Source organism: Sylvia atricapilla, chromosome 6 (assembly GCF_009819655.1).
Source record: "Sylvia atricapilla isolate bSylAtr1 chromosome 6, bSylAtr1.pri, whole genome shotgun sequence".
Classification (NCBI taxonomy): domain Eukaryota; kingdom Metazoa; phylum Chordata; class Aves; order Passeriformes; family Sylviidae; genus Sylvia; species Sylvia atricapilla.
Genome location: NC_089145.1, coordinates 35,316,258 through 35,339,517, shown reverse-complemented (window position 1 = coordinate 35,339,517; position 23,260 = coordinate 35,316,258). Strand labels below are relative to the sequence as shown.

Genomic DNA, 23,260 nt, shown 5'->3' with positions numbered 1-23,260 from the left:
CACTACCAGGGATCCAGGGGCAGCCATAGCTGCTCTGGGAATTCCAGCCCAGCCCTTCCCCACCCTCCCAGCCAGGAATTACTAATTCCCAATATCCCACACAAATCTCCCTTAAATCCATTCCTCCTTTTCTCTCCCTGCCCTCGTAGCTTTTCCCCTCATTTCCTTGGATAATTCCTTTTGGAAAGCCTTTTTCCCTTCCAAGGGGAAGGAATGATCTGTTCCAAACCTGCCAGGGAAGATTTCTTTAGGAAAAAACTTTCTGTCCTTATTTCCTGTTAAAGCAAATGGGTTTTGTCTCTCCCATCTCTGGCTGAAAATTCCCATTTCTCACCCCAAATTCCACCAAATCTCCTCCGTTCCCTTGGAAATGAATTCCCAGGAGAGAGAGCTCCATTCTTCTGGAGCCACCAGGAGATGAAACAGCCTCAGAAATCCGAGCTCAGTTCACTCCCGACTCAAACTCTGCTCCTTTTTTCTCCACTCTTTAAATTCCATCTCATCTCTGGCTTTAAAGGAAAAGCTTTTATATTTCGACTCCCAGAATCTTTTTTTTACTTGGAGGACATTTCCTCCTTTTTTTAGGGAAGGGAAAGATGGAATAAATGAAGTATTCTCATTTTAAGGAGCAGAGTTCTGACAGGAAAGCTCCGCTGCTCTTTCCCAAAGGACGAATTTCCCAAAGGACGAATTTCTCAAATTTCCCAATTTTTAGTGAAGGAATATTCCTGATACCTTCATGGAAGATGTGTTTTTGTATTCCTCTCAGTTCCCAGATTTTTATGGATACAAACCTGGAAAAAAAAGATGGCGCAAAAGGACAGGTGAAGATTCAGAGATTCCTGAGAATAATGTGGAAGTCAGGGTGGAAAAAAGTTTTATCCAAGAAATTTAATGCAGAGGTTTAGGAAATAACTCCTGTGGAATGGGCTGGGAATTCCATCCAGTCAGCAGAAAGACTTGTCCGGGTTTGGGTTTGGCTCTAAATGTTCGATTTTCCTCTTTGATTTGTCATCTTCATTTCCCTCCCAGGAGCTCCTTCCCCAGCCTTCCTTTTTCCTCATCCCCTCACTGGTATTTATGACCTCTAGTCCTGGTTTTCCTTTTATATCTCTTCCTTAAAATAATTTTAGGGAAAAAAAAAAAGTCTGTATTTTATCTTCAGCTGGAGCAGGACTGCAGAGGGGGAAATGGGAATTTTTAGAGCAGAGATTGTGGGGCAGCACTGGAGAGGTTCGTGCCCTGAGATTTTTATTTGGAAAGAGTTCAAGGCTGGAAAAGAAATGGGAGCCTGGGAAGAGAAATAGGAAAGGAGGGAGAAAACCTGGCACTTGTTATTGTGGGATCATGGAATGTTTCGGGATTTGAAGGGACCTTAAATCCCATACATGTCCCCTGCAGGGACATCTCCCACTGTCCCAGTGTGAGCCAACCTGGCCTTGGGCACTGCAAGGGATGCAGAAGCAGCCACAGCAAATCTGGGAATTCCAGCCCAGCCAGGATTTCCTAATTCCCAATATCTCACCCAAATCTCCCTTTTTCCAATTTCAAGACATTCCCTGTGTACTGTTCCCTCCATCCCTTATTCCCAGTCCCACTTCCAGCTCTCCTGGAGCCCCTTTAGGCCCTGGCAGGGGCTCTGAGCTCTCCCTGGAGCCTTCTCCTTGTGAACAATCCCAATTCTCCCAAGCTTTCCTCGCAGGAGAAGTGCCCCAGCCCTCAGATCATCTCTACCACCCACTCTGCACTCCCTTGTTTATTATAAATGAGGAAGTAATAATCAACTATTTCTTTTTTTTTTTCTCTATTCAAATATTTTATTCTCATTTTTAAACCATTTGAAATCCAAAATAAGGCAGGGAGGGAGCAGTGGGGTCTTACCAGGAGCCCCTCCTCATTATTTACACTCAATTAATTCCAAATTTCACTTTTAATAGGGATTTATTTAAACCTTTTGAGGAGCCTCTGGAAAAAAATTTTGCTGAGCGGAGATGGATGTACTCTAAAACCAGACTTTCCTAACCCTGTTTGTTGTTCATTAATTCCACAAAATTAAGTTTCTGTCCTTTAAGAAGTGGAAGAACGAGCATTAATTAGGTTTGGGATTATGAAACCAATAATTACTGACTTAAGATGTTAATACTCCCAATTTGTAACAATTATTCCACATCAGGTGGCCTTTGCCATCAATGCCTGTTTTTTCTGCCTTGGGAAATCCATTTTTCCTAGGTTTTTTTTTAATGGAAAAATGATTTAAGTACAGAGGGAATTAATAACCCAAAATTACTGTTAAAAAAGTCTCAGTCCCTGCAGTGTCAGAGTGGGTTTAAATCTTGTTTATAACACATTTTTTTGGTGGGTGCTCTTGGTCCATCAGGATTTTCCAGTGGGGTGGGGATCCAAAGTAAACTCGGGAAGAGCGTGAGGGGAGTGGGATTAAAAATGCATTTCAGTGACTCTATGTCTTGATTCAAGTGCACTTGATTTAATGATAATGATCTGGAATTTTTTAATCAACCATGATTGCATTTTTTAATGGAATTTCATTTTTGGATTGACCACACCACTGGTTTAGTTTGACCTCTTTTATCTCATGGCTCTGCCTCCTTTTCAGGGTTGATTTTTTTCCTTTGCTGGTCTACTAAAAATCAATTTAATGACTTTTTTTTTCCCCTAAAAATCATCTGAGCTTTGAGGAATCCTCTCTCTTCCCAAGTTTTTCTGTTCAGCTCCCTAATTTTCCATAAAAAAACCCCAGCCTGGTTCTTCCCCAGACTGACTTGGGTTTCCTTCCATTTCCAGCTATTCTTAGTCGTGATATTTATATTCCTTGGAGCCAAAAGAGCTCTTCTGTACTGATTTCCCCCATGAGGTGCTTACAGCCAACAATAATTTATAAAATATAAATACAATTTTAATTATTCACCGTTCTTTTCAGAGAAATTCCATTTTTTGTGCTCGTTAAATTTTGTCCAGCAAACTCAGACCCTGAGTTATTTTTCTGGTGTGGAAGTGTTTCCTGTTGGACTTTAGTTTGCCCTTTTAATTATTCCTTAATTAAGTGAATTAATTAAGAAATAATTAAAGGGCAATTAATTTGTTGCCCTTTAATTATTTCTTTTTCATTGCCCTTTAATTATTTAATGTTGCTTAAAAACATGAGACCAGGTTGGGATCCTGTCCTCCGGTCATTGATTGTGAGTGTGGAAGTAAATTAAATCTTTCCTGCACAGTGATCCCAGAAATCCCCGTTATTCCAGGACTTTTACAGTGTTTCAGGCCATGCCTGAGGCAATTTGGTGCTGGGAATTCCTGGGTGTGCCTCGTTCTGTGTGAGCTTCTGATTCTGTCCTGGTGATTGGGAAAATGCCCTCATTGGAAAAATCCGCTGATCCTTTTCCATCTGTTCATTTACCTGAAGAAACATGGAACGGTTTGGGTTGAAATGAGACTTAAATCCCACCCAGTACCACCCCTTTCCATGGCAGGGACACCTCCCACTGTCCCAGGCTGCTCCAACCACAATGTCCAACCTGGCCTTGGGCACTGCCAGGGATCCAGGGGCAGCCACAGCTGCTCTGGGAATTCCAGCCCAGCCAGGAATTCTTTCCCAAGATCTCACCCAAATCTCCCTTTTTCCAATTTCAAGCCATTCCCTGTGTCCTGTCCCTCCATTCCCTTGTCCCCAGTCCCTCTCCAGCTCTCCTGGAGCCCCTTTAAGGCCCTGGCAGGGGCTCTGAGCTCTCCCTGGAGCCTTCTCCTCTCCAGGTGAATATTCCCAGCTCTCCCAGCCTGGCTGCAGAGGTTTCAGCCCTGGAGCAGCTGTGTGTCCTCTTCCAACACATCCACACCTTCCCTGTCCCAAATCCCTCTCCACCTTTCAGTCAGGTGTGGTTCACCAGCAGCCAAAAAAGTAGGAAAACCTCCAGAAAAAAAAAATCATAGAGCTGCTTCAATCATGGAATGAAGCACAGACAACAAAGGGACACTCGGATAAAGACACTGAAATTCCCACCTCTCCCAGCCTAGCTCCAGAGCAGAGGGGCTCCAGCCCTTGGAACAGCTCCATGGAATCCTTTGGATCTCTCCAGCAGCTCCTGCTGTTGGATCCAGAACTGCAGCAGCTCCGCAGGTGGGGTCTCATCTTAGCACAGGGGCAGAATCCCACACTGAGAGATCAGCCCAGGGCACAATTCCAGCTCATGATCCACCAGCACTCCCAATTCCTCTCCTCAGGGCTGCTCCCATCCCTATGGAAATACAGCATTGTTGTGGATGTTGTTGTTTGTTCTGTTAGTGCTGAAAACCCGGCTGCTCCGGGGGGATTCCTAATCCAGTCTTGGAAATTAGGGGAATCAGCTCTGTTTGGTGTCCTTGGAGAAGGAAAACCCTCCTGTAGGGCTGCACCCCGGTGCCATTTTACACCACAATGACTCAGACTCCGAGATTCAGAAGGCTGACAATGACTCCTCTATTTTTGGGATGTGTCTCCCTTTTATACCATTTTACACAGACCAATTTGATTGGTGACACAAAGGCAAAACCTCTTTACTCACATTGGTCAGACCAGAGGGACATCCAGAAGAAATCCCTCCTAGGAAAAGGAATGAATAACAAAGTTACAGTTACAAAAACAGAAAATTAATTTTCTTGTTTACAGAAAATTCTGAAAGGAATTTCAGAAAACCAAAACATCTCAGGCACTAAACCAGGGCTACAAACCCCCTGTGCCACCCCCTGGTGCCACCAGGACACGCTCAGAGTTCCAACCAGATGTATTCAGAACCTCGTTAGAAGAGGGGAGAAAATGTTTTCTCCCTAAAATCCCATCACCCACAGATCATTATATTTTTATTTTTGGAATTCTGTTATAGCCTGAGCACTCGGCAAAGCATCACAGGCTGGAGCTGTGCAGGGGATTGTTGATACTGAGGTCGTTTGCTTTGTCCTTTTGTGTCGGGAGTGTGTTAACAGCCTCCTCCTGGCAGGGCTCTCTGATCCTCCTGAAATTCCATCGGAAATCGATGGCAGTTCCTCAGGGGGCTCCCAGGGTCACACCCTCCGGTAGTGGGAACAAGGAGGGAACACTTGCTTCCTTCCAGCAGCTGGAAAAGCTGCTTGTTTTCAGCACCGAGGATGTTCTGCACAGGCAGCACTGCAGATGCAGAATAAATCTTTTTGAAAGGCTTGGAGAGGGGAAAATAGCTCACACCGAGCTGGGAATAACTTCATTCCCATTTTTCCAGCTGTTGTGTGTCCACACCAGACACGTGAAGGGGTGGAAGGAGGGAGAGCTTGTTTTCCTTTCCACAGCATACAAGGAATAGAGAAATTAATTGAATTTTTGAGGTTTATGTCCCACACAAAGAATTTCAAAGCTGCCCTGATAGAGAAGCTGTGGCTGCTTCATCCATGGAATTGTTCCAGGTCAGGCTGGATGGAGTTTGGAGCAACCTGGGATAGCAGTAGGTGTCCCTGCCCATGGCAGGGGTGGCACTGGATGGGATTTAAGGCTCCTTCCAACCCAAACCATTCCAGAATTCTGTGAATGGTTGAGAATAAATCTGATGAAGAGCAGCTGAGGGAGCTGGGAAGGGGCTGGAGAATTCCTGAGGGAGCTGGGAGAGGGGCTCAGCCTGGAGAAAATGAGGCTCAGGCGGGACCCTGTGGCTCTGCACAAGTCCCTGACAGGAGGGGACAGCCGGGGGGTTCGGGCTCTGCTCCCAGGGAACAGGAGGAGAGGGAACGGGCTCAGGCTGGGCCAGGGGAGGCTCAGGGTGGACAGCAGCAGGAATTTCCCCATGGAAAGGGTGCTGAGGCCTTGGAAGTGTCCAGGGATGTTTGGAGTGCCTATCCCTGGAGGTGTCCAAGGAATTCCTGGAGGTGGCACTGAGTGCTCTGGGCTGGGGACAGGGTGGGCATCGGGCACAGCTGGAACTCGGTGACCTTGGAGCTCTTGTCTAACCTCAAGGATTCTGAGAGGTTTAGATTGGATATTTGGGAAAATTTCTTCCCTAAATTTGTTATCCATGCCTGGCACAGGTAGAGGGTGGAGTCCCGATGCCTGGAGGGATTTAAATCCCTGTGAATGTGGCATTTGGGGACACAGGGCAGTGGTGGCCTTGGCACTCAGTGCTCTGGGCTAGGGATCAGGCACAGCTGGGATTTGACAATCCCAAATTCTTTTCCAGCCTCAATGATTCCATGTTTAAAACCTTGTGCTGGGTCATGCAGGGAAAGCAGCTTGGAAAACTCAGGAGTTTCACATTTCAGGACAACTCAGGAGCTGAACAGCTCAGCGATGCGTCACCGCTGTCTTCGCTCCGCCCGCCGGGATGAAACCGTTCCCATCCCTCTCCCAGATGTGTTTTATTCCTGTCCCGCCTGCTCCCAACATCTGAAGACAAAGGCAGCTAATTAACAAATGAAATCAGCAAACTGTGCAGGCCCAGCAGCTGGGAGGAGATGATCCAGCAAATCCAGCTCGGATCGTGCGGAGCTGTTGGTGTTTGTGTGACTCTCCCAGCGCTTAGGTCAGGGCCGTGAGGGGATGATTGTCACATTATACTCTTTTCGGACCCAGAGATGGGGCAACTGAGAGGTCTTTTAAAAACTTTTATTCCATTTTCAGTCTCATGTGAAGGCTGAGACAGTACAGATGTTACAATTCACATCATCACAATCAGAAGCCAAACTATTTCCTAATTACAATCTATTAGAAGCGTTTTTGGTCTGTCAGCTTTTGCCACACAATGCTGTAAATGCCTTAAAGCCAAACATCAAAATTACTCATGGGTTTTACTACAATGCACCTTTCACAGTTCTGTTTCTCCAAAGTATCCAGTCTTGTTTGCCAGGCCATCCTTTAAAACTTGTTTCCAGTTCCATTTCTCTCTCAGCAATGTCTGTCCTGTCCCATGGCATTTCTAAGTCAGCATTTCTTATCTCAGAGTTTGCACACAGATGCATGAGTTTCTGTGAGCCTTCTGCCAGGCTTTGGGAATTCCCTACAAATCCATTTCCCACAGATGATGATCCGTGTTCCCCACTTCCAAACAGCTCCAAGCCTTTGGAATTGTGCACAGGGAGGATTTTGACAGTACCTGACACACTCAGTGCTCCTCCACTCCACCATGATGATGCAGTTCCCAGGGAATTTGGATTAGACCCATTTTGATCAGCTTAGGCTGAGTTTTTCCATTTGTTCAAGAGCTTAGGGATGTGTGAGGGGAATTCTTGCAATCCATTGTTTACCATACCCAGCCCACCTGGGTTTCAGGGAGTGTTTGGTTCAATTCAGAGATTAAAGAGTGAGAAATTAGACCTGATGGTGGCACAAACCTCTGTGGGAAACATGTTTCCATAATTATTTTCAGGTTGATGAAGAGACTTTACCTGCTCAGCAGCACCCATGGCTTCAGTGTGATTTAAAGAGTGATTAATCTGTTGGCTCTTCATAATTCCATCAGCCCCAAAATGAAAATTTTAGGATTTTTTTTCCCTTTCTTGTAAAACAGTGAAGAGATTTGTCTTGTTGAGCTTCCCAATGTTAAGCCTTTATATATATATATATATATATTTTTTTTTATGTGGTGTTTGAAATTATTGAATCTGGAATGGTTTGAGTTGGAAGGGACCTTAAATCCCACCCCACTGCACACCTGCCATGGGCAGGGGCACCTCCCACTATCCCAGGCTGCTCCAACAGGAGCACACTTGCAGGGCATGTAGACATGCCCTTGGACACTTGCAGGGATGGACACTTGCAAGGATGTAGAGGCTTCTCTGGGTGACCCTTCCCTTCCCTTCCCTTCCCTTCCCTTCCCTTCCCTTCCCTTCCCTTCCCTTCCCTTCCCTTCCCTTCCCTTCCCTTCCCTTCCCTTCCCTTCCCTTCCCTTCCCTTCCCTTCCCTTCCCTTCCCTTCCCTTCCCTTCCCTTCCCTTCCCTTCCCTTCCCTTCCCTTCCCTTCCCTTCCCTTCCCTTCCCTTCCCTTCCCTTCCCTTCCCTTCCCTTCCCTTCCCTTCCCTTCCCTTCCCTTCCCTTCCCTTCCCTTCCCTTCCCTTCCCTTCCCTTCCCTTCCCTTCCCTTCCCTTCCCTTCCCTCCCTTCCCTCCCTCCCTTCCCTGACCTCCCTTCCCTGAACTTCCCTTCCCTGAACTTCCCTTCCCGAACTTCCCTGAACTTCCCTGAACTTCCCTGAACTACTTCCCTTCCCTGAACTTCCCTCCCTGAACTTCCCTTCCCGAACTTCCTGAACTTCCCTGAACTTCCCTGAACTTCTCCCCTGAACTTCCCTTCCCTGAACTTCCCTTCCCTTCCCTGAACTTCCCTGAACTTCCCTGAACTTCCCTGAACTTCCTTCCCTTCCCTGACTTCCCTGAACTTCCCTGAACTTCCCTGAACTTCCCTGAACTTCCCTTCCCTGAACTTCCCTTCCCTGAACTTCCCTGAACTTCCCTGAACTTCCCTGAACTTCCCTGAACTTCAGAACTTCCCTTCCCTGAACTTCCCTGAACTTCCCTTCCCTGAACTTCCCTTCCCTGAACTTCCCTTTCCGGAACTTCCCTGAACTTCCATTCCCTGAACTTCCCTGAACTTCCCTTCCCTGAACTTCCCTGAACTTCCCTTTCCGGAACTTCCCTGAACTTCCATTCCCTGAACTTCCCTGAACTCCCCCTGGGTAGTCTCATGCTGCTGGAACAGAATAACCACCCCCAGCCACCCAAATGCAGAAAAGTTTGGGGAGGAGGTTTTTAAAATCTGTTTGGACATCTGGATATCAATTAATGCCAGTTCAATCAGAATTGAAGCCAGAATCCTGGAGAACTTCCATGAGCACCGGGATCACGTGGCTTTACACAACCTGGCTAAAGGCAAGGAATTTTGGAGTTTCCCTGCAATATCCCTGCAGAATTCCTTCTTCAAACCTCGTGTTGTTCCTGCTTTTTCTCTTTTCCAGCTCTCACAAGGCTTGAACAAAGCCCAGCCTTATGTAATCACCCAGTCACACATTTGTGTCCAACACTGGGAATGTTCGGGGAAATCTCCCAAAAGCTGGGAGCGTTTTTTGCTCTCCTGGTTGTGCTCCTGCTTTTGCTTTGCTGCAGCTGTCTGGATCTTTCCAGCACCGCCACTGGAAAAAAATTCCATTAGGTTCTGCAGTGGGAATTTTCCATTAATTGACCATTATGAAATGCTTTGGCAGAGGCTTTGCTGCAGTTACATTCCCAACTTGGATTTCTGGGAGTTTTCCCGATGTTCCTACCAAAATTCATCCCTTGCCATGGTTCAGTGCTTTCTTGGAAGGGATGAGCTGGAGAGGGACTGGGGACAAGGGATGGAGGGACAGGACACAGGGAATGGCTTCAAATTGGAAAAAGAGAGATTTGGGTGGGATATTGGGAAGAAATTCCTGGCTGGGAAGGTGAGGAAGGGCTGGGCTGGAATTCCCAGAGCAGCTGTGGCTGCCCCTGGATCCCTGAAAGATTCCAAGGCCAGGTTGGACATTGGGGCTAGGAGCAGCCTGGGACAGTGGGAGGTGTCTCTACCCATTGAACGAGTGGCATTGGATGGGATTTAAGAGCATTCCATCCCAAACCATTCTATATTTCCATGATCCAGCACTGACCTGTTCCAAGAGAGCAGATTGGACAAGCTGGTGATGACATCACAGAATCATGGAGTAATTTCGAATATTTCATCTAAAATGATCTCTTGTCCAACCCCCTGCTCAAACCACAGCCACCTCCAAGGTCAAATTCCTCAGGAATGTGTCCAGCTAAGCTTTGGACGTCTTTGGATGTCCCACAGCCCCTCTGGACACTTGTCCAATTTCACAGGGTATTTGTTTTCCTTTAATCCAGGAGAAATTTCTCATGGTGCAGCATGGACCTCATGGTCCTTTCCTCTATACCTCCACAAAGAGTTTCCTATCTTCTTCAGAACCTCCTGCTAGGAAGCTGAAGACAGAAATTCTATCTGCTCTTCATCCCAGCTTCTCCTTTGTCTTCTCCAGGAGTCCCTGGTTGGTGTTTGAAGACAGAAATTGGATTTTCCCTTCATCCAACCATCTCCAGGTTTGCTCAACCCAGCTCCCTCAGGATCTGGATGGCCTCCAGTCACCCTGGTGCCTCCCCTGCATTGTTCCAGATTATCCATATCCAGAGCTGGACAGGGCAGTCAGGAATTTGTCTCAAAGGGATATGGGTTGGATGAGGAGGAATTTTTCCCTGGAAACAGCTCTCCTGCTCTTGCAGCCAGGGGTGGAGGTGGTTCCAGTCCTGCTTTCAGTCCTGATCCCAGGTTTTAAGGGATTTCCTGTGCCTTGTCTTGAACAACTCCATGAAAATGAAGCTGAGCCCAGATTTGGGTTTTTTATCCTTTGGACCTCTCTGGTCTTTTATCCAAGGATTCCCCTTCCTCCGAGGGCCAGAGATTGGAAGAGCCTCCCTGGACTCAGTGATGGAGCTCATGGCTCCTTGTTTGCCATCCAGGGATGTGCTTTAACAGGGATAACCTGGGAATCGATGTGCGAAAGGCTCTGCTCTCCATGTAAACTCTGGGAGCAGGTGTTTGACCCTAAAAATTGCAGCGAGTTAATTTTCTCCTTTTTACTTCCACCTTCATGAAGAGAAGGCAGAATTTCTGAGCACTCTCAACCCTGTTCAAGCGCTGCTGTGATTTCAAGTAACCTTTCGAACAAAACTGAAATCTCATTAGGAAATGCCATCCTAATTTGGAGCAGCAGATCCATAATTTGCTTCTGCAATCTCAAATTAAATGTTTCGGAGGGGAGGGTGAAGGTAACATTTATTTAAAAATCCGTGCCCCGTTATGAGGTGTTATTGCTGGGATTCTTGGGAATTTTGGAACGGTTTTTGTTTCTAATTAATCAAGATACTCTCTAGCTTCACTCTTCTTATGCAAATAGAACTGGAGTGGCTAAAGAGGAATTTTTGATCTTTAGATGAATTTTTAGTCTTTAGATTTAGTGTTGTTTTTTTTTCCTGGAAACTCCTTTTCAACACGGAATTTCCATATGTTCTAATATATTTATTTAATTAACAAAGGTCTTCCTTAAGAATTCCATGGATTGTTAAGCTCTGGAAGAAGCTGCCCAGGGAAGGGGTGGAGTCAGCACTGCTGGAAAACTTCAGCCAGTTGTGGATGTGGTTCTTGAGGCTGTGGTTTTGTGGTGAACCTGGTGGTGGTGGTCGATGGTCGGATTTGGTCATCTCAGGGGGCTTTTCCTACCTCAGCAATTCCAGGATTCTCCACCTTTTGCAGAGGAATTTGAGGGTGCCTTTGGTCATGTGGAGATTTGAGAACCTCGTTCTCCATTTCACCGAAATTTGGCCTCAAATAAACCTGAGGAACCAACATTTTGATAATTACGCACTTATCAAAGACACTGCAAAAATAGGGTTAAATTTGGGGATAAGGGAGTAATTAACTCCTATCCAAAGGGTTTTAAGGAACAAGCCAGTGCTGAGAAGGTTCTGGAATGGTTGCAGCCAAGGCTGAGTTGCACAGGGAATTGGAGTTGTGTTCCTGTGTGCTTGGAGGGCACACCTTGAATGCTGAGTCCAGGATTCCAGCACAAGAAAAACATGGAATTGTTGGAGAGGATATCATGGAGATGCTCCAAGGGCTGGAGCCCCTCTGGAGCCAGGCTGAGAGAGCTGGGAATGTTCCCCTGGAGAAGAGAAGTCTCCAGGGAGAGCTCAGAGCCCCTGCCAGAGCCTAAAGGGGCTCCAGGAGAGCTGGAGAGGGACTGGGGACAAGGGATGGAGGGACAGGACACAGGGAATGGCTTCCCACTGCCCGAGAGCAGGGATGGATGGGAGATTGGGAATTGGGAATTTCTGGCTGGGCTGGGCTGGAATTCCAGAGCAGCTGTGGCTGCCCCTGGATCCCTGGCAGTGTCCAAGGCCAGGTTGGACATTGGGGCTTGGAGCAGCCTGGGACAGTGGGAGGTGTCCCTGCCCATGGCAGGGTTGGAATGGGATGGACTTCAAGGTTCTTCCCATCAAAACCTTTGGTTTCCAGGGATGGAGGGACAGGAGAAGGGGGAATAACTTCCAGAGAGCCAGAAGTGATGGGATATTGGGAAAGAATCCCTGGCTGTGAGAATGGTCATTTGGGAGTTGTGTGCTTTTAACCAGTACTTAGGAAAAACATCCTTTGCTTTCTTTGGTTTTCCTTGTTCCATTTCTTTCCTTTCTCAATAAAATCATCCCTCCAGGCAAATCTCAGAAAAACCCCCAGACCAGGAATCTCCTTTTTCTTGGTGGGATCAAGCCCAAATTAATTACTTTGGTATCCTCATACTCCAAGGGTTATTGTATTTTTATTCCTTGTGGAAGCCAATTCCTCGTTGTGGGCATCTCATTTTCTCGGAGCTGCTGCAGTGGGAATAATTATCCGATATCTGTATTTTAATCAAGAGAAATGTGTTCCAAAGCCCGGGATGAATTTACCTGCTGGAAGTTAAATGCCTGTAACTAAAAGCAGGGAATCTGCATTAAATTGCTGCCTTAAATTGCAGCTTTAAAAGCAAACAGCTGCGTGCACATGATCCACGGACTCCTGGATCCTGCCATTTGGATGCAAATCAGGCTGTCTATTTATTGCCAAAGCTTGATAATTTTGTGGAAAAGAGTTAGAAGAAACAAGGAGTAAAGCTGCGAACCAGACAAAACCGTGGTAATCATCGCACTATAATAGAAATATGATTGACATTAGTGGGAGATTGCCTGTGTTGTTCCGCCTAAAAATGTGAGTTTTGAAGGAGACCCAGTTGGGGAGAAGGAAATAAATCCTAAACCTGACTTTTGCTGCAAAATTCCTAATATTTGGGGCCTTTTCTAGCTGTTTTGTCTCTGTTTTACCCTTGGCTAGTTATGAGACACTGCAGGAAACTCCTCGGGTTGACCAAAACCTGGCTTAAACTTTTTTTTTCACCTGTTTTTTTCCCCAGATCTGGATGATCCCATAGTCACAGTCCACCAGAGCATTGGGGAAGCCAAGGAGCAGTTTTATTATGAGAAGACCGTGTTCCTCAGGTGCGTGGCCAACTCCAACCCGCCTGTGCGCTACAGCTGGCGCCGCGGCCAGGAGGTGCTGCTGCAGGGCTCCGACAAGGGCGTGGAGATCTACGAGCCCTTCTTTACCCAGGTGAGGCCAGAAAGTCAGGAATTTTTTTCCCATCTCGATACTTTGTAATGAGATCTGCCCCACTGGGTTTGTGGGTTGGGTTGGGGACGGCCTCCAGATGGTGATGCCCTGCCCAAATGCTCCTGGGTGTTGTTTAATAGGTTTCCTGAAATAAAATTTATTTAAATTTCCATAAAAATATAAATTAATAAATGATGAGGGAGTGATATCTGCAGTAGGCCGTTTAAAGGGCTTTTTACTGGATCCTGCAAGCCCAAACTTCTGATTTGGTTCCTGTTGCCTCATCCTTCCCAATCTGACTCAGCAATTCCCCACTCAGACTAAATTACAGCCTTAAAATCTCTTAATGTAGATTATATTTTTAGGAAAAATTTCTTTATGTAGGATGTACAGGCTGCCCAGGAGAGGGGTGGAGTCTCCATCCCTGGAAGTGTTCAAAAAACATGTGGATGTGGCACTTGAGGATTAATGGAGAACATGGTGGTGGTTGATGGTTGGAACTGATGATCTCAGAGGGCTTTTCCAACCTTAAAAATTCCATGATTCCAGACCCTATGGGAACTCCCTGTTTTGGTCTTTCTACTTTTTTTTTTTTTCCATGCCTCTTTGATCTTTAAATAAAAGGTTTCCTTTCACAATTCCCCCGCTTAAAAATGAGGTGGCAAAAAAGGAAATAAAACCTTTTCTGAAGTCTTCCTGCTCCCATTCCCAGCCCTGAAGGAATCCAGGCTCTGTCAGATAAGCTGAGATTAATTTATCACATAACACATTTGCACTGAGGGAGGATAAGAAAAGGTGGCAAATCCCATTGTCCATGGCCAAAAGTGTGGGATGGTGTTTGAAGGAAAAAAAATAAAAAGAAAAGGGAAAAAAAAAGGGGGAAAATTGGTTTGGAAAAATCCCAAGGAAAGACAGAGGTGAAAACTGCCTGGTAATTTGGTGTTTGGAGCAGAAAGCAACTGCAAGTTTCATAAATAATTTTCACTTAATGATTTGAGAGCACCTTCATTTGTGGCTTTTTATTGTACTTGACAGCTTTATATTGCTCCAACAGCTCCGTGTTTTCTGGAGAAATGTGGAGCCCGGAACCTTGCAGAGATGGGAATTAAATCACAGAGCCGAGTTATTGGTGTCCTAAGTGTAATGAGATTATTTTTTATTTAACATGAATGGACCCAGTTTAGCAAATCAGAGGCTTTGCTTAGATTTGAGTGTAAACTGAAGTCTTGAAATGTTTTAATTAAAAAGGGAAAGTGGATTTTTTTTTTTATTTCATATTTTGCTATGGAAATGCTGAGGATTGCCTTCCCTAAAATCTAAGGATTCATCTACTAAAATGTGTCACATGAAATTAGTCTGGTGGGGTTTTTTTTAGGTTATTAAGATCACCCTTCCTAAAATCTTGGCGTGGGTTTAATTAATGAATAAATCAGATTGTCCTGGTGATATTCCAATCTCATCCATAACCTTTCTCCAGTTATTGGAGGGCAGCTGGAATTAGCGTGGCCTGGATCCATGCAGGCAAGATCTGCTCTGTGTTTATAAGAGGAAACGATGTAATTAAAGGTTCAAGAGCCATCAACATCTTCTGCTTAATTAGTTCATTTGATGGCAGGGATGCAAATAGGGAGAGCTGATGGGAAGAGAGACAGAGGGGATTTGGCTTCAGAGGATCAAGACGTGGGAATTTTGAGAGGGATTTTTTTTTTTGTTGAGGGCTCTGAAGGTGGATTTTAATCTGGAAGTGAAATGGAATGGAAAGGGAAACAAAATTACTCAGGTTTTTTTTACCCAAAAAAAGAGGCTGATTGTTATTTCTGATGGTTTTATTATTCTGGTGATCACAAAATCCTGGAATGGTTTGGATGGGAAGGGACCTTAAAGCTCATCCCATTCCAACCCAGAGACAACTCCCACTATTTCAGGGTGCTCCAACCTCAACTCACCCTGGTCTTGGACACTGCCAGGGGTCCAGGGGCAGCCGCAACAAATCCGGGAATTCCAGCCCAGCCAGGAATTCCTGCCCAATATCCCACCCAAATCTCCCTTTTTCCAATTTCAAGCCATTCCCTGTGTCCTGTCCCTCCATCCCTTGTCCCCAGTCCCTCTCCAGCTCTCCTACAGCTCCTTTAGGCCCTGGCAGGGGCTCTGAGCTCTCCCTGGAGCCTTCTCCTCTCCAGGTGAACATTCCCAGCTCTCCCAGCCTGGTTCCAGAGGGGCTTCAGCCCTTCCAGCAGCTCCATGGTTTCCTCTGGATCACTCCAGCAGTTCCATGTCCTGCTCTGTCCCCAGAGCAGGAGCAGCTCTGCAGGTGGTGTCTCACCTCAGCAGGGTGGAGGAGGAGAATTCCCACCTTTCCCCTTTTGCCCATACTCTGGGATGATCCCAAAATCCAGCCAGCAATCAAATCACTGGAGACACTTGGAACACTGGGCACATCCACACAAATTCCTTAAATGTGATCAGATTTTTCCGGTCAGTCAGGAAACATCAGCCACTTATTCCACATTCCAGGGGGAGAGAAGCATAGCAAACCTGCCTAATCCTCGTCCACAAAAATGTTGGGAAAACGAACTTCCCAAATCTTGATGGAGATGTTTTTTCCCTGAGAGTTTGCATCCTCCTTGTCACTCACTGGAATTGCTCAGCCTGAGCACGAGATTAAATTTCCTGTATTTACCATAATTATGCAATTAGACATAATTAGACAAATTATCCCAACCAACGAGGAAAATATATACATTTTTATAAATCTCTGAGAGCTGGGGACAGGATCCAGAATTCCATTGGGAGTTCAGCCCAAGTTCAGCCTGGAGCTAAGGAGGGAATTGCTGGGATGAAGCTGTTCTGTGATTCCAGTACTCAGTGCCTTTGGCAGCCTGGATCAGGCCCCATTCCAGAAAAACCTCCTCAAGCAGGAATTTGATTCTTAGGAGCAGCCTTTAAGGCTTAATTTTAATCTCATCATTTCCATGGGATTGGTTGTCCATAGAAACCACTTAAATCCCAATATTCCCAAAGTCTCTCCAAAATTTCAAAGACTGTTTCATTTCTCCCCTGCTCAGCTGTATTTTTCTATATGGATTTATGGTTTTTCCCCAGTTTTGTACATTTGTTTTCTCGAATTTCTATCTTATTCTTAGATATTCCTGGGCAGTTTATCCACGTGATGTTGTTAAAAAAAATTCCATGTTTTCCTAAGGCTGTGCCAATATTAAAGTGGTTCAGATTTATCGGTATATGGGATGATGAACATTTTCCACGTTTTTCTTTTGGAACTTTGCAGGGGGGATTCCACATTTCCCATTTTCCAGTTTTTTCTGCCTGTGTTTGAAGGAATTCCACATGCCATGTCCCCTTCAGCTCCCTGTTCCCTGGCTAAAAATAGAATCCAGCAGCTTCTCATTTTTAAAGGAAAACAGGAGGAATTTTGTACCTTGAAATTTTCTTTTTTTCATGGAAATTGCACCGCAGAGTAAAATATCCTGAAAAATTTGCAACTTGAAGGACTCCAACAAACTAATTTTCCCTCTGGTTTTCCAGTATGGATATTCCCTGTACCCTCTGGAAATACTTTGGGATTAAATGATGAAAGAGTGATATCTGCAGGAGGGTTTTTAAAGTGATTTTTATGGGATTCTGCATGCCTTCAGGTAGAATCCATGGAAAAGTTTTTTCCATTTTAGGGAATTTCTTGTGGATTTACTCTTTTTTGGGGGCTCATCCCTTCTGGATCAATTGGTTGTGTCTTGTGGATGTAACATCAGGGAATCGATCCCAAGAAACCCACTTGGGAATGCTGGAGGAGGATGGACATCCCAGATCCAAACCTCAAACTCCATTTTTCCTCTGCCTCTGTCCCTTCCTAACATTCCCTCCTCCTTTTTCTAGGGAGAAACAAAGATCCTGAAGCTGAAGAACCTGCGACCTCAGGACTACGCCAACTACAGCTGCATCGCCTCGGTGCGGAATGTCTGCAGCATCCCAGATAAAATGGTGTCCTTCCGCCTCTCCAACAAAACAGGTCAGCTCCAGCTGCACCTCCCACCCTGGCTGCTCTCAGCTCTGCTTTTTGGACCTCCTTCAGGGAATCCTGGAATGATTTGGGTGGGAAGAACCTGGAAGTTCATCTCATTCCAGCCCCTGCCATGAGTAGGGACACCTTCCATTATCCCAGGGTGATCCAAGCCCCAATGTCCAACCTGACCTTGGGCACAGCCAGAGATCCAGGGGCAGCCACAGCTGCCCTGGGAATTCCAGCCCAGTCAGGAATTCCTAATTCCCAATCTCCCATCCATCCTTGCCTTCTGGGAAAGGGAGGTCATTCCCTGTGTCCTGTCCCTCCACCCCCTGTCCTCAGTCCCACTCCCGCTTCCCTGGAGCCTCTTTAGGCTCTGAGGTATCCCTGGATGCTTTTTTTCTCCAGGAGAACACCCCCAGCTGTCCCAGAATGGTTTGGGATGGAAGCAACTTAATTCCCACCCAGTGCCACCCCTGACATGGGCAGGGACACCTCCCACTGTCCCAGGATTCTCCAAGCCCCAATGTCCAACCTGGCCTTGGACACTGCCAGGGATCCAGGGGCAGCCACAGCAAATCTGGGAATTCCAGCCCAGCCAGGGATTCCTTCCCAATATACCACCCAAATCTCCCCCTTTTCCAATTTGAAGTCATTCCCTGTGTCCTGTCCCTCCACCCCCTGTCCCCAGTCCCTCTCCAGCTCTCCTGGAGCCCCTTTAGGCCCTGCAAGGGGCTCTGAGCTCTCCCTGGAGCCTTCTCCTCTCCAGGTGAACATTCCCAGCTCTCCCAGCCTGGCTCCAGAGAAGAGGGGCTCCATGACCTCTGGAATCCCTCCAATAGTTCCTTGTCTTACATGTGCTGTTGAAAAGTATGAATTTTTATTCCACAAAATATTTCATGGGAAAACCTCAACCTTTTCCTCCTCTGGCATTGATCTCAGGGATTGATTTGACCTTTCCTTGCATCGACCTGAACATTGATTCCCTCATTGATTCTGACCTAAATGTTTCCTTTTGGATTTAATGGTTCTAAATGGAATTATCCAAGGGGTTGTGTTGAAATCCTTTTTGTGGGAAAATCTCTAAGCCTTTAGGCAGAATCCCTGGAAAAGTTGCTTCTGTTTTGTGGAATTTCTTGTGAACTGTTTTGTGGAATTTCTTGTGAAATTATTCTGTTTTTTTGGGCTCATCCCTTTTGGATCAGTAAGTTGTGTAACACCAGGAGTCAATCCCAAGAAACACACTCAGAAATGCTGAGGGAGGATGAAAATCCCAGATTTTACCTCTCCTATGTCCTGGATAAGCACAGGATGTGTCTGAAATCCTTTCTGAACCTCTCACCAAAGAGCAATGTTCTGAGCTTGGATTTCTGGCTCATCATGAATTCCAGGGCAATGTGCCTTGGAAAAAAATTCCACAGGAAGTGTTGGAACCTTTGGAGACCTCAGGTTAGATTAGGGCAGGTGAGGCCTTGATAATTTGTGTCTGAGGCCCTGAAATCAGGGAGGAAATGAACAAAAAATTAAAATACTGAGTGTGGCTGGGAGCAGCGAGGAGTTTTATTTGCACTTCCATAATCCCATAAATATGGGAATTTCCCATCATTCCTGTCCTCGAGGCTTTATCCCAAGGAGTTGCCTCCTGCTTTTTTTGGAATTGCTGATTGGACAGCAGAGCTGTGCTGTCCACAACCCTTGAAAGCAGCTCCATCAGGAATTACGGTCTGGACTCCAAAAATATCCAGGAAAATTACTCGGAAGGCCTTAATTTACATTCCCATTATTTTTTCCAGGGGAAAAAAACCATCCTGAAGTGAGGTTTGTCCCTCATGAGCAGCTCTGGTTTCAGGTCAGGAGAAGTCTTTCCATGACAGGTGTCTTTGGGATTTGGGAGCAGCTCCTGATCCTCGTTCACAACAGAGGGCGGGAATTGATCCCTCTCCCATTTTTTCCTTGGAATTACTTTGCTGTTGGAGCCAGCCCAGTCTTAGTTTGTGTTGAGCCTCATCTTTAAACAATTTGATGTTCCAGCACTTGAGGAACATCAAACACTCATTTCCTGAGCCCAGGTTGGGAAATTCTGGGGCAATTTTGACAAAAGAAGGAATTATTCCCACCTTACCCATGCCATGGTTATTTGGGGAGAAAATTGTCCTTTCTGGGGTAATCTCCCAAGTAAAAAAGTCTGGAAAATAACAAATATTCCCACTTTTCCACGAGGAAGTCGATCACAGGCATCAAGGGCAGGATTAGGTGTGAAAAGTGATTAATGCAGGAGCTCATTAAGGACAGGGTTTGAGGTGGAGGTGACTCTAAATCTAAACTTTGCTTATTTAATAAAACATCACCTCACAGAAGTTCTTCTTTTGAACTTCACCTGGTGTAACTCCAGAGAAATTAGAGAAACTGTAAATCTGGAGGAATCCAGGATAAATCCAAAGTAATGAAAATCAGAGCCTGGAGCTGATGCTGTTTCAGCCCTGTCCTGTCCATGAGTTTTAACTGGAAGCTGGAGGGGAGGGATGGAGAACAAGGAATGTCTGAGAGGTGCAAAGATCTCCTGGATTTATTGTCAGTATTGTGGTTCTGAGTGTGTTTAATTCCTACTTTGTGAGATCAGAATGTGGGAATTTGGCTGTTCTGTATTTGGTGGAATCCTGGAATGGTTTGGATTGGATCTTAAATCCCATCCAGTGCCACCCCTGCCATGGCAGGGACACCTCCCACTGTCCCAGGCTACTCCAACCCCGGTGTCCAACCTGGCCTTGGGCCCTGTCAGGGATCCAGGGGCAGCCACAGCAAATCTGGGAGTTCCAGCCCAGCCAGGAATTCTTGCCCAATATCCCACCCAAATCTCCCCTTTTCCAGCCTAAAGCCATTCCCTGTGTCCTGTCCCTCCATCCCTTGTCCCCAATCCCTCTCCAGCTCTCCTGGAACCCCTTCAGTCCCTGGCAGGGGCTCTGAGCTCTCCCTGGAGCCTTCTCCTCTCCAGGTGAACGTTCCCAGCTCTCCTAGGCCTTGGAGTAGCTCCATGGATTCTTCTAGATCACTCCAGCGGCTCCATAGCTTTCTTGTGCTGAGGATTCCAGAGCTGGAATTTCCCAGGTGGAGTCTCCCAAGGACAGAGCAGAGGGGGGCAATCTCCTCCCTCCACCTTTTACATGCTCCCCTGGATCCTCATCCAATGGCGATCTCATTTTCCAGGCAAGAAGGCTCCTTTGTTCCAGCACAGACTGGTTCAAAACACAAAATCAGCCCCATAACCTGCAGTAGGTGCTCGGGATGGAGCAGCTGAGGCTGTCCCAGAGGTGTCACCAAAGCCCAAGGTGACAGTAATTAAAACCAATCATTTAAAGCAGAAGCCAGAGGCGCTGGTTGGGATTGATTTTGTGTCTGAAGGCACCAATTGATCTGCAAATTTCTCATCCCAGTAGATAAGAAATGTGAAGGGAAGCCTCCCCATGGCAGGGCTGGAATGGGATGGGATTTAAGGCCTCCTCCATCCCAAACCATTCCATGATTCCCTGATTCTCTCCTCACCTTTACCTTTGCTGAGGTTTCTCTGAGCAGCAGCAAATCCCTCCTCATGTGGAAATCCCTGGATCTGCTGCTCCAAGCCCAGCCCTGCAGAGTGTCACAGAGGAATTCCTGACAGCTGATGGTGTCACCAGCTTCCATGGGAGGCTCTAAAAAAAGGGAATTTCAGCCCCAGCTCCCGCTGAATGGAACACTCCTGAGCTAAGAATAACCTGAATGGAGCCTTTCAAGAGAAGCTCATTGTTTCAAAATGCCAGAGAAAAAAGCGGGATATTTATCCAGAAAACCACGGGAATTCTGGGCTCCTTGGAATAGTTCTTGCAATATGATTGAGGGAAAGCAAATCAGGCTTTTGTCTCGCCCCACAAAGCAGCTTGGGTGGCGCTGATCCATTTGGAAATCATGTTGCCCCGTCGATTAGCAGCCATTTTAGTGCAGGTGATCATTAATCCATAAATTAGGGCTGAGTTTTGGCAGCTCCCAGGGTGAAATAAACCAGCCCAGGAACTTTTTTCCGAGCAAGATGAGTCTTTCAATCCGTGATTTTTTCAGCTGCCTGCCACAGCTCATTGAGATCACAGCTGAGGCTGCTGCTCTGTCTGGGGCATGTGCTGGGAGACAAATTAAAAAAGGCTTAATTCACTTTTAATCCCCCGATTAAGCTGAGGGCTGTCATGATAAACTTGCTTTGTTTCCCGTCAGTCAGACAATGCAAACTGCAAAAGGAATTGTGGAAGGTGGAAAAAAAATTTCTCCTTACATTTCCTGGCATTCCTGGGGGGAGGAGACTGGGATGTGCATGAAAAGGGCTGGAAATCCTGAGCATGCTCTGAGCTGGGCACTGCAGGGAGATGATTTCATGGAATCCCAGAATAGTTTGGGATGGAAGCACCTTAAATCCCACCCATTCCCACCTCTGCCATGGCAGGGACACCTCGCACTGTCCCAGGCTGCTCCAACCCCAATGTCAAACCTGGCCTTGGACACTGCCAGGATCCAGGCGCAGCCACAGCTTTTCCAGGATAATTTTTTAGCAAAAGGGAATAATAGAAAATAAATCTTAAGATTAATCTCTTGGGATTCCAGGGCATCCCAAGGGATCCTCTAGTCCTGTTCTAAGTCTAAACCTTGCCCTCCCAATCCCATTTTCCTGGCTGGTTTTGACTCCCTGCAGGGCTGACAGGGAATCTGGTCCTGGCATGGAATGAGGGATTCTTCTCTTGCCCTTTGCAGCAGAATTTTCTATGTTGGAATGTGGGTGTCTTGTCTCTGGAGAGGCTGAGGGAGCTGGGGAGGGGCTGGAGAATTCCTGAGGGAGCTGGGAAAGGGGCTGAGCCTGGAGAAAAGGAGGCTCAGGGGGGACCTTGTGGCTCTGCACAAGTCCCTGACGGGAGGGGACAGCCGGGGGGTCGAGTTCCCATTTTCTGTGTAAAAACCTCCATGATCAGAGGAAATGGTCTCAAGTGTCACTTATGGAAGCTCAGGTTGGATATTGGAAAAATTCCTTCATGGAAATGTTTGTCCAGCCCTGGCACAGCGGCCCAGGGCAGGGATGGATTCCCCATCCCTGGAGGGATTTATATCCCTGTGGATGTGACACTTTGGAGACATGGTCAGAGTGGCCTTGGCAGTGCTTGGAAGGGTTGGAGTCGATGTCTTAGAGGTGTTTTCCAATGCTAACAATTCCATGACTGCACAAAGAACATTTCCTTTATTCCTTGGAGGGTGTGTGTGTCACATCATTCCCAGTGTCCCCAGCTCCTGCTGATCTCCTTGGAGAAGCTCATTCCTGAGGGAATGCAGAGCCCTCCACATCCCCAGCCCCACAAACACCAGGTCCAACCACAGCTGCTTCCCTGCATCCCCAATAAATTCCCTTTATTTATTCATCCCTGGATCCCAGCTCCCTTTTCCTGAGCACATTGCTGATGTTTGTTCCTGCCCAGACCATGTCCTCCAGAAGCCTGAGGGTCCCTCCCTGGCAGCTCCTCATTAGCCAGTCCTCCCTAATCCGCTAATTAGGCTGTTGCTGTTGCAGCAGGGCTGGGCTGAGGTGTCTGGAGCTGTTCAGGCGGAGCTGCACTCCAGGAATTGAGGAACAGCTCATCCCTTCTATTTTTGGAAAGTGGGAATTGTGCTCTGGGGGCTCTTGGATCCACGACCTCGGCTTTGGGGTGGCTGGGATGGATTTGATCCCACTGATGCCTTGGGAAGGCTGACCTGGAACAGAGACTGGAGAGAGCTAAGAGAATAAAGTAGAGATTTATTAAAAGGCCTTTAAGGACACACCTTGGACAGGACAAGAGCCTGGCCAGGGCTACACGCAAGGTGGACCCAAAATGGACACAAAATGGACACAAAATGGACACCCAGTCACGAGGTCTCACACTTTTCTAAGTTCTGGTCCATTTGCACACTGGGGTTGAATTGTCCAATTCCAGCTGCAGGTGATGCAGTCCCATCCTTCTTGTTTTCTCCCTTCAGCCCACCCTTGTTGGTGCTTTGGGGCCTGAAAACTTGTCCCAGTTGT

General features: G+C 46.6%; 1 protein-coding gene across 1 annotated transcript in view; it reads left to right on the top strand.

The window, feature by feature from the left end:
• Window positions 1-23,260, top strand: part of MDGA2 (MAM domain containing glycosylphosphatidylinositol anchor 2) — a 207,185-nt gene that overhangs the window by 76,889 nt on the left and 107,036 nt on the right. The window contains exons 4-5 of the mRNA XM_066321469.1: window positions 12,979-13,175; window positions 17,067-17,199. Of these exons, the coding sequence (XP_066177566.1) occupies window positions 12,979-13,175; window positions 17,067-17,199 (330 nt within the window). The remainder of the gene's footprint in view (window positions 1-12,978; window positions 13,176-17,066; window positions 17,200-23,260) is intronic.